This window comes from Saccostrea echinata, unplaced genomic scaffold, assembly GCF_033153115.1.
Source record: "Saccostrea echinata isolate AGI-Se365-2 ecotype Australia unplaced genomic scaffold, CSIRO_AGI_Sech_v1 ptg000199l, whole genome shotgun sequence".
In the NCBI taxonomy this organism is placed as follows: Eukaryota; Metazoa; Mollusca; class Bivalvia; order Ostreida; family Ostreidae; genus Saccostrea; species Saccostrea echinata.
This window is the reverse complement of record NW_026889948.1, coordinates 18,468-29,724: the sequence shown is the minus strand read 5'-3', so window position 1 is coordinate 29,724 and position 11,257 is coordinate 18,468. Positions and strand designations below refer to the sequence as shown.

Genomic DNA, 11,257 nt, shown 5'->3' with positions numbered 1-11,257 from the left:
CCATTATCTGAACAAGCCCAGTAATATTACTAAGTATCATGATACTTGCAGATAATCAGAATGGTGCATATAGGATGAACAGGAATTACCCTGTTGCAAAAACAAGAACAAAACAAATAATACAAATAAATGAATAATTAATTAAATGAATGAATAATTAAATAAATGAATGAATGAATAAATGAAAAGAATAAATAAATGAAACGAATAAGAATGTATGTATCTGTCTTTCAATAGGTACGCATGAACTTTTATTCCATTCGTTCCACATTTGATTCCAAATAAAGTGGGGGGGAAAAAAAAGAAAAAAAAATATTAACAATAATAATAATAATAATAAATAAATAAATAAAATAAATTAATAAATAAAATTAAATAAAATAAAGAAAATTAATAATAATAATAAAACTTCAAAAAAAAGAAAAGAAAAAAAAATACTAGAATGATAACACTAATAATAATGGCCATATAGTTTGCGTAGGCGTTGTGATGTGGAAAAAGTAAAATTTTATTTACTTGAGGGAGGGTATGTAAACAAAATAAAAACTGACTTTTGTTTCTTCTTCTTCTCAGAAACAGCATGTTAATATTATCATGACTTTGTAATTTGCTTCCAGTCGAAGACAAATAAACTATGTGTAATAGGTAAGTGTACTTCTTGTTTATTCATTTTGTGTTTCCATTAGTACATGTATGTAATAGAGGCATCTTTTCTAAAAATGTTGGTAGCCCTGAAAAGGGCTTTTGTAATTGGTTTAAGACAATTGGCAGCCTACGCCTTGGTGGCTTTCTTTGGGGTTTTTGACTTCTTGGCTGTGGCTTTCTTGGGCGCTTTGGTTTTCGTAGGCTTTGGAGCTGCCTTGGCTTTCTTGGGAGACTTAGTAGCTGCTTTCTTCTTGGGAGACTCGGCCTTCTTGGGTGCTGCAGGTTTCTTAACAGCCTTTTTCTTTTCTGTTGGCTTTTTCTCCCCGGTTGTCTTCTTGGGTTTGGTCGTTTTCTTGGGCTTGGCAGCCTTAGGTTTGGTGACTTTTTTGGTCTTGGGTTTCTTCTCCGTCTTGGGCTTCTCTCCCAGCTTGAAGGAACCACTGGCACCTGTACCCTTGGCCTGTTTGAGAACTCCCTTCTTGACTCCGTTCTTGAGGGCCATCTTCAGATGGGTGTTGACACTAGAGGCGTCATTACCGACTTTGTAGTTGCCCATGATGTACTTGAGAATAGCTTGTCTCGAGGAACCTCCGCGCTCCTTCAGGGCAGCCACAGCAGCGCTGATCATCTCGATGTACTTGGGATGGGCGGGGACCGTCTTGGGTTTGGAAACCTTCTTCTTGGCGGGGGATTTTGCTGGTGCGGCGTCTGCCATAATTTTTTTGTCCTGTTTTCTACAACTGATGTGAACGACGTTATCGACGATAAGGAAATGAATGAAATCACCTCCGCCGATGGCCTTATTTGAGTGGCGGCGAGCGCGGACCTCCGTGAAAACTCCCCAATTGTCGACAGCGTAGAGGATTGAACTCGTCCAACTTTGTGTTTCAATACCTGTAATTTTTCCGATATTGTCCTCCCAATTTTACTTAATTTTCTCAAATATGTCACTGTGCGTTTTCTTGAAATATTTTCCTACATAACTGTTTCCGTTTAAGGTTCTTAATCTGTCATTTTAAAGGAGGAATTGTCTGTTGATTCTGAAAATGCGCTGTTCCCTGGAGCCCAGAAGCGACTAATTTTGATTAAAACACGAAAACAAGAGGAATAGAACACGAGTAAGGGATTGAAGTACTTACTACATTGCTATGCGATAAAACATACATGTACATTTCTTTCAATTGTCTTATATGTTACTTAAAATCCGAATGAAAATGCAAACATTCGGCACAAACACGCGCACAATGGATAGTGATGTGTGCCTTGCATTTCATATGAAATGGAGAGAAAAAAAACAAAACAAAAACAAAACAACAAAAAAAAAAACAAACAAACAAACAAACAAAAGGGTCATATGAAGAGAAATCACGGAATCTCACAAATTGTTGAATGTTCAAATATATATCTAATATACTTTCTAGATCAGTGGATGTTCACCCCCTTAAAGGGACAACATATAATTTCTTTTCGAATATTTAAATACATGACACCTACTTTATAATTATAACACCGAGGACACCGGGAAGATCCAGACCGTACGTAACGTACCACATTCGGTGGTACAACGTCTGAATTTCTCAGTATAATTATATCATAAGAATATACATAACTGACATCCTTGTAAATTACATGAAAAAAAAAAAAAATCACATAAAAAGGGCGTGTATTTAATAATTGTAGAACACTCACTTAATTAGTAGTTATACATAAGAGAGAGACAGAGAGAGACGAACAAGGCGAATCATGGGAGTAGCTTATTCATTGATATTAATTTGTTTCTTGTAATTTACACACACAAATAATTGAGTACATGTAAATAAACAGAATGTGGTCAAAAGCCAATGTATTTAAAATCTATATCTTTCAAGTTGAACAAGACAACCAGTATATAATACAAGACAATACAATACATTGATACAAGCATCAAATTGGTTGCACACTTTCCACGTGCAGATCATGATTCCCTGCATCTATATGTCACGTGACGATGCAGATGTGCTGCACGGCGCAGTGATGGACATCGCAATAAATGTAAAGTGTTAAAAAAAATGTCGTTTAGTCATTCGCATCGGTAGTCTATTCGAAAGAAAATTTACTACCAGTGTTTAATTGTGTTAGTACTGTAAGTATCCGGAAACTGGCATCGAGTTGCTTTTATTCACTCTTATTATGGGAAGCACACTTTTTTGAATAAGAACATTCAAGACATAATATAAACCACATCTTCTTATTCTTATGAGATTCTTATATTCATCACTTTTATCTATTTTATCAATTAGGAATTTTGTCTAAATAATCATCATATAAAACAATAGCGAGGGGGAAAAAAAAAAGAAGAAGAAACATTAAGGATTTAACTGGAGTTACAGATCTTTTGAATATGTTAATAAAATAATGATCATATTTAAAAATATTTGTATTAAAGGAAAAAATTGAAAGTTAGATCGCCATGTTAGATGATTTCCGCAGTTTCTAGTCTTAATTGGTCAATGAAATGGGTTTTTTTTTTCTTTTCTTATCTCTTTGTTGAGTGAGCATTCAAGTAATAAGTGAGAATTCAACATTTGTACGCAGGCCTATAAGGTTTGGATTCAACTGCCTATAACGAGAAAGAAAAAACGTACATATACGAATATACATGCGAGTCAATTTTTAAATTTATTGCTTTTGTTATTGACTTAATACATTTATTTATCATTAAATATATAACACTTTCTTTGATGTTTGATCTCTGTTCTGTGTTGAAAATTATTGAATTCGTGTGTTTCTATTATTTTCTAGCTATAATAATTGTTTACGTTTCAACTCGTTTGTAATGTAGGTATCTTTTCGAAAAGCTTATGTGGCCGTGAAAACGGCCGTTTGGTTTTGTGCTGCACACAACACAACTATAGGATCTTTTTACTTGGCGGCTTTCTGTGTCTTTTTGGGAAGGAGCACCGCTTGGATGTTGGGCAGGACACCACCCTGCGCGATGGTCACGCCGGACAGGAGTTTGTTCAATTCTTCGTCGTTGCGGATGGCCAGCTGCAGATGACGGGGAATGATTCTGGTCTTTTTGTTGTCGCGGGCAGCGTTGCCTGCCAACTCCAAGACTTCTGCGGCCAAGTACTCAAGAACGGCAGCCAAGTACACGGGAGCGCCTGCTCCCACTCTCTCGGCGTAGTTGCCCTTTCTCAGCAGACGGTGAATACGACCCACGGGGAACTGCAGTCCGGCGCGGGAAGAACGGCTCTTGGCCTTCCCCTTCACTTTGCCTCCTTTGCCACGTCCAGACATTCTTAACGGTTATGTTCTTTCGTGTACAGTCAACGAATAATCCAGCGACGCCCGCACGCACCAATTTAAACAACCAAGCGGATCCAACGGTGCAGCCAATTAACGCGTCGCTCTGTTGTGCCTTTAGGTGAAATCCGAACAAGTAATGTTTTCTCGGAGGTCCGTAACAAGCTTCTCCTCCTACTCGCATATAAATAGTAAATTTTACCATTTCACTTTATTCATCTCTTCAGTTTGACCTGTCAACTTGAGATCATGCCACCCAAAGTCGGATCCAAAGGCGCCAAGAAAGCAGTCACCAAGGCCAAGACACCGAGGAGCACAGACAAGAAAAGGAGGAAGAGGAGGAGGGAATCTTATGCCATTTACATCTACAAAGTCCTAAAGCAGGTGCACCCTGACACTGGTGTTTCCAGCAAGGCCATGAGCATAATGAACTCCTTCGTCAACGATATCTTTGAGAGAATCGCTGCCGAAGCCTCTCGTTTGGCCCACTACAACAAGCGATCTACAATCACAAGCAGAGAGGTCCAGACTGCTGTCCGTCTCCTTCTGCCCGGTGAACTGGCCAAGCACGCCGTATCTGAGGGCACCAAAGCCGTCACCAAGTACACCAGCAGCAAATAATCTCATTTTGCAAGTACACACACCAAACGGCCCTTTTAAGGGCCAACTAATTTTTTAGAAAAGATACCTTCATATTACATGCGTTATTGAGACACAAATAATATGTACGAGTGTTACAATGTGAATGCATGTGCTCGTAAAAGTGGCAAACGTATAAAAATCCCACATTGTTTACAACTGATTATAATAACAGAAGTAGGATAAATAAAGAAATACAAGTAGGTATTATTATATGAATGAGAGCCAAATTTTATTCACAAATAACTTGAATGTACAACCAAGCATATATCTGAAATAACTGTATCTTCAAATATAAATAAAATACAAGCATGCGAGGTCCATCTGATGTACACAAAATCCTGGTTCATTTGTCCTCTGTATACTGAATTAATTATCAGCGTACATTATATAATTGATAATAAAGTATCTCAATTCAGCTAATATCAATGAAACAGATAAATAAATTCAAGACCCCCCCCCCTCCCCTTTCTTTGACATTGACATATTGGAATTTTCAATCAGTAATTATACATCAATAAAAGTGCAATGACCAAAATGCGATAATTATACATTGACAATTAATTGTCTAACATTAGTCATAATTGTTAAACAAGAAAAAAAAGCATGTCACTCAGCGCCAGTTGGTACCTGTCATTGTCGGTAGATCGATCCCTCAAAATAATACTCAAGACAGCAGCATTATTATTTTAATATATGATTATAATAATAAAAAAAAATTAAATAATATATACTGTTTGTGTGTGTTTATTCAATATTTCTTGTCCAAACCTAAATTCAATACATATTTGTTGCTCTGTATATAGTTTTGAGGAAATATTACGACATAAAGGGTCTTACTCTGTTATTGTTGTGTATTTATTTTACCACTTACAACCATTCTGTATTCAACTTTGTACAGTGAATATCTGTATAACAAGTACTCAGTAAGTAAATGTCTGTCTTAACGATGTTTTAGAGGCATCTTTTCGAAAAATTTGGGTGGCCGTGATAACGGCCGTTTGTGTTTGTTTTAAACTTCTGTCTTGACTGTCAAACTGAATTCTTTAGCCTCCAAATCCGTACAGGGTGCGTCCTTGGCGTTTCAAGGCGTAGACCACGTCCATAGCTGTGACGGTCTTTCTCTTGGCATGCTCCGTGTAGGTTACAGCATCTCGGATCACGTTCTCCAAGAAAACCTTAAGAACTCCACGAGTTTCCTCGTAGATGAGACCGGAAATACGTTTGACACCACCACGGCGAGCAAGACGGCGTATGGCTGGCTTGGTGATACCCTGGATGTTGTCTCTCAAGACTTTTCTGTGTCGCTTAGCGCCTCCTTTTCCAAGACCTTTTCCTCCTTTGCCACGTCCAGACATGTTATAAGTTCAGTCAGTAGTACTGTTCTGATGAACTGATCATGCGTAATTGCCTAATTTATAGTCCAAATTGAGGACCCGTGAGAGCGCACGATGCTTTGAAAAGTTCGGAACGTTACCAAAGCGGTATTGTGACAAGCTTTACGATTGGTCAGCTTGGCATGATGGGAATGTTTACATTTCTTGCCCCACAGGAATTTTAACCACATTTAATTAATTTTGATTCTTTAATTTCTTCACATATAGGCAAGTTTATGTTCAATTTATTCACCTAAACCAAAATATTGGTACGTGGAGGTACATATATACATTTTATACAAACTGGTATACAAAACAACAACAAAAAAAAAAAAAAAAAAAAACATGACAGAAAATGAATAAAAATGATAAAGAGAGAGAGGGGAATTATATCAAGCAGGACAGACAGCATCATAATTTTTTAGGATAAACATACACAATTTTTTGTTTTGTTGTTGTTATTTTTTTTATTTCAGTATTTTTTGCTTTGAGTTTAACAAAATAAATACCGTTGTTGCCGAATGATAATTAAAACGTGGGTGGGTGGGTGGGGATTAAGTTATTCAAAGGAAAGGGGTGTGACAGATAACACCGAAATAATACAAAATGTAGAAGCTGAATGAAACTTTTGATTCTCATTCATTTATGATATCTAGTTATAGATGTGATCATTTATTTGATTTCCTCTTTTCTCAGTTAATTTTCAAAGGCAACTTTAAGCAGTGACCAAACCGGCTTTATAAATGAGCCTTTTTCATTTTATTACACGCCACGTTAGAACGAATATCGTTATATTTGACGTTGTTTAGAAATCAATAAAAATCATACTTTGAATATAAATGAAATACGGAATTGCAGTTCTGAAATGCATGTACTCGCATATGTGCATAGCTGTAGAACTAATGAGATAAAGTTGTAATACTGTTATTATTTTTTGCTTCGACACATTCCATCATATTCTATTTAAATAATTGTGCTATTTTCTAATTTATTTCGCAAAATTCTTGAATGTATTCTAGAGGGGCAGGTTGATGGACTTGTACAAAATATAGTTTCAAGATGTGTAGACAACTTCTACAACAAATTGATGATGACAATAGTACTATGAAATTGTCTAGCATTGTGCTCTTTCATAATTTATGTAATTATATATATGCAAGGCACAGATATATTCACTGAAGGATGTATTGTGTCTCAACATTTTTTTTTTTTTTTTTTTTTTTTTTTTTTCCAATTTGGGGGCATTGTTCGCTGAATTTGATAAAATTTATTAATTTCGGCCAAATAATTCAACATTATTTTCAGAGATGTTTCAACGTCTGAACAGAAGGCATCTTTTCGAAGAATGTAGGTGGCCGTGAAAACGGCCGTTTGCTTTAGGACTTGAAATACAGCTTAAAATTAAGCACGCTCTCCACGAATACGTCTGGCCAGCTGGATGTCTTTGGGCATGATGGTTACTCTCTTGGCGTGAATGGCGCACAGGTTGGTGTCCTCAAAGAGACCAACAAGGTAAGCTTCGCTTGCTTCCTGTAAAGCCATGACAGCTGAACTCTGGAAACGCAAGTCGGTCTTAAAATCCTGAGCGATTTCCCGGACCAAGCGCTGGAATGGCAGCTTCCTGATGAGAAGCTCAGTGCTCTTCTGGTATCTCCGAATTTCACGGAGGGCGACAGTTCCTGGCCTGTATCTATGCGGTTTCTTAACGCCACCCGTGGCTGGTGCGCTTTTACGAGCAGCTTTGGTAGCGAGCTGTTTTCTGGGGGCCTTGCCTCCTGTAGATTTTCGTGCCGTCTGCTTGGTACGTGCCATGCTATCTCCTCAGATTATTCAAACTCGAATGAATGAAGTGGCAGTGTTGCGCCGTGAACTTATATATCTTTGTAAGCTCAAGTTGAAAATCGCTGCGGTCTACCAGTCGGCTTAGTCGATTGGCTGGTGCCCGCAGTAACACTCGCTACGATTAGTCAGGTGAACGAGATGACCATTGGCTACGTCTGTAGGTAGTTTCAATCCACAGAATTGCCCCAAAAGAAAAAGAAAATCAAGTCGGTTTTTGACACATGATTTCACTGCAGATACATATAGTCAAATATTTTTTTTTTAAATATATATATGGTGAATAATGGGGATGAATGTAACGTCAATTGAATAGAAAATAGAATTATTTATTATATATATATACATATATTTTCAATTCGTTATTGAAGCAAAATGCATTTTCGAAAAATATATATTATATATTTCTTGTCATTATTTCCTCCTACCATTATCTGAACAAGCCCAGTAATATTACTAAGTATCATGATACTTGCAGATAATCAGAATGGTGCATATAGGATGAACAGGAATTACCCTGTTGCAAAAACAAGAACAAAACAAATAATACAAATAAATGAATAATTAATTAAATGAATGAATAATTAAATAAATGAATGAATGAATAAATGAAAAGAATAAATAAATGAAACGAATAAGAATGTATGTATCTGTCTTTCAATAGGTACGCATGAACTTTTATTCCATTCGTTCCACATTTGATTCCAAATAAAGTGGGGGGGGAAAAAAAGAAAAAAAAATATTAACAATAATAATAATAATAATAAATAAATAAATAAAATAAATTAATAAATAAAATTAAATAAAATAAAGAAAATTAATAATAATAATAAAACTTCAAAAAAAAAGAAAAGAAAAAAAAATACTAGAATGATAACACTAATAATAATGGCCATATAGTTTGCGTAGGCGTTGTGATGTGGAAAAAGTAAAATTTTATTTACTTGAGGGAGGGTATGTAAACAAAATAAAAACTGACTTTTGTTTCTTCTTCTTCTCAGAAACAGCATGTTAATATTATCATGACTTTGTAATTTGCTTCCAGTCGAAGACAAATAAACTATGTGTAATAGGTAAGTGTACTTCTTGTTTATTCATTTTGTGTTTCCATTAGTACATGTATGTAATAGAGGCATCTTTTCTAAAAATGTTGGTAGGCCTGAAAAGGGCTTTTGTAATTGGTTTAAGACAATTGGCAGCCTACGCCTTGGTGGCTTTCTTTGGGGTTTTTGACTTCTTGGCTGTGGCTTTCTTGGGCGCTTTGGTTTTCGTAGGCTTTGGAGCTGCCTTGGCTTTCTTGGGAGACTTAGTAGCTGCTTTCTTCTTGGGAGACTCGGCCTTCTTGGGTGCTGCAGGTTTCTTAACAGCCTTTTTCTTTTCTGTTGGCTTTTTCTCCCCGGTTGTCTTCTTGGGTTTGGTCGTTTTCTTGGGCTTGGCAGCCTTAGGTTTGGTGACTTTTTTGGTCTTGGGTTTCTTCTCCGTCTTGGGCTTCTCTCCCAGCTTGAAGGAACCACTGGCACCTGTACCCTTGGCCTGTTTGAGAACTCCCTTCTTGACTCCGTTCTTGAGGGCCATCTTCAGATGGGTGTTGACACTAGAGGCGTCATTACCGACTTTGTAGTTGCCCATGATGTACTTGAGAATAGCTTGTCTCGAGGAACCTCCGCGCTCCTTCAGGGCAGCCACAGCAGCGCTGATCATCTCGATGTACTTGGGATGGGCGGGGACCGTCTTGGGTTTGGAAACCTTCTTCTTGGCGGGGGATTTTGCTGGTGCGGCGTCTGCCATAATTTTTTTGTCCTGTTTTCTACAACTGATGTGAACGACGTTATCGACGATAAGGAAATGAATGAAATCACCTCCGCCGATGGCCTTATTTGAGTGGCGGCGAGCGCGGACCTCCGTGAAAACTCCCCAATTGTCGACAGCGTAGAGGATTGAACTCGTCCAACTTTGTGTTTCAATACCTGTAATTTTTCCGATATTGTCCTCCCAATTTTACTTAATTTTCTCAAATATGTCACTGTGCGTTTTCTTGAAATATTTTCCTACATAACTGTTTCCGTTTAAGGTTCTTAATCTGTCATTTTAAAGGAGGAATTGTCTGTTGATTCTGAAAATGCGCTGTTCCCTGGAGCCCAGAAGCGACTAATTTTGATTAAAACACGAAAACAAGAGGAATAGAACACGAGTAAGGGATTGAAGTACTTACTACATTGCTATGCGATAAAACATACATGTACATTTCTTTCAATTGTCTTATATGTTACTTAAAATCCGAATGAAAATGCAAACATTCGGCACAAACACGCGCACAATGGATAGTGATGTGTGCCTTGCATTTCATATGAAATGGAGAGAAAAAAAACAAAACAAAAACAAAACAACAAAAAAAAAAAACAAACAAACAAACAAACAAAAGGGTCATATGAAGAGAAATCACGGAATCTCACAAATTGTTGAATGTTCAAATATATATCTAATATACTTTCTAGATCAGTGGATGTTCACCCCCTTAAAGGGACAACATATAATTTCTTTTCGAATATTTAAATACATGACACCTACTTTATAATTATAACACCGAGGACACCGGGAAGATCCAGACCGTACGTAACGTACCACATTCGGTGGTACAACGTCTGAATTTCTCAGTATAATTATATCATAAGAATATACATAACTGACATCCTTGTAAATTACATGAAAAAAAAAAAAATCACATAAAAAGGGCGTGTATTTAATAATTGTAGAACACTCACTTAATTAGTAGTTATACATAAGAGAGAGACAGAGAGAGACGAACAAGGCGAATCATGGGAGTAGCTTATTCATTGATATTAATTTGTTTCTTGTAATTTACACACACAAATAATTGAGTACATGTAAATAAACAGAATGTGGTCAAAAGCCAATGTATTTAAAATCTATATCTTTCAAGTTGAACAAGACAACCAGTATATAATACAAGACAATACAATACATTGATACAAGCATCAAATTGGTTGCACACTTTCCACGTGCAGATCATGATTCCCTGCATCTATATGTCACGTGACGATGCAGATGTGCTGCACGGCGCAGTGATGGACATCGCAATAAATGTAAAGTGTTAAAAAAAATGTCGTTTAGTCATTCGCATCGGTAGTCTATTCGAAAGAAAATTTACTACCAGTGTTTAATTGTGTTAGTACTGTAAGTATCCGGAAACTGGCATCGAGTTGCTTTTATTCACTCTTATTATGGGAAGCACACTTTTTTGAATAAGAACATTCAAGACATAATATAAACCACATCTTCTTATTCTTATGAGATTCTTATATTCATCACTTTTATCTATTTTATCAATTAGGAATTTTGTCTAAATAATCATCATATAAAACAATAGCGAGGGGGAAAAAAAAAAGAAGAAGAAACATTAAGGATTTAACTGGAGTTACAGATCTTTTGAATATGTTAATAAAATAATGATC

At 36.6% G+C, this 11,257-nt stretch overlaps 3 protein-coding genes across 3 annotated transcripts; 1 reads left to right on the top strand and 2 right to left on the bottom strand.

Annotated features, from left to right (window-relative positions):
* Positions 1-772: 772 nt before the first annotated feature.
* Positions 773-1,360, bottom strand: LOC133177660 (histone H1-delta-like). Its single transcript, XM_061312603.1, has one exon. The coding sequence runs from the start codon at positions 1,358-1,360 to the stop codon at positions 773-775; it is 588 nt and encodes a 195-aa protein (XP_061168587.1).
* A 2,186-nt stretch (positions 1,361-3,546) lies between these two features.
* Positions 3,547-3,924, bottom strand: LOC133177659 (histone H2A). The gene has a single exon (XM_061312602.1). The coding sequence runs from the start codon at positions 3,922-3,924 to the stop codon at positions 3,547-3,549; it is 378 nt and encodes a 125-aa protein (XP_061168586.1).
* A 255-nt stretch (positions 3,925-4,179) lies between these two features.
* Positions 4,180-4,551, top strand: LOC133177658 (histone H2B-like). Its single transcript, XM_061312601.1, has one exon. It carries the CDS (start codon positions 4,180-4,182, stop codon positions 4,549-4,551), a length of 372 nt encoding a protein of 123 aa, XP_061168585.1.
* Positions 4,552-11,257: the final 6,706 nt, after the last annotated feature.

Coding starts and splice junctions, on each gene's coding strand:
- LOC133177660 (XM_061312603.1), bottom strand. CDS start 1,360: ATGGCAGACGCCGCACCAGCAAAATCCCCCGCCAAGAAGAAGGTTTCC.
- LOC133177659 (XM_061312602.1), bottom strand. CDS start 3,924: ATGTCTGGACGTGGCAAAGGAGGCAAAGTGAAGGGGAAGGCCAAGAGC.
- LOC133177658 (XM_061312601.1), top strand. CDS start 4,180: ATGCCACCCAAAGTCGGATCCAAAGGCGCCAAGAAAGCAGTCACCAAG.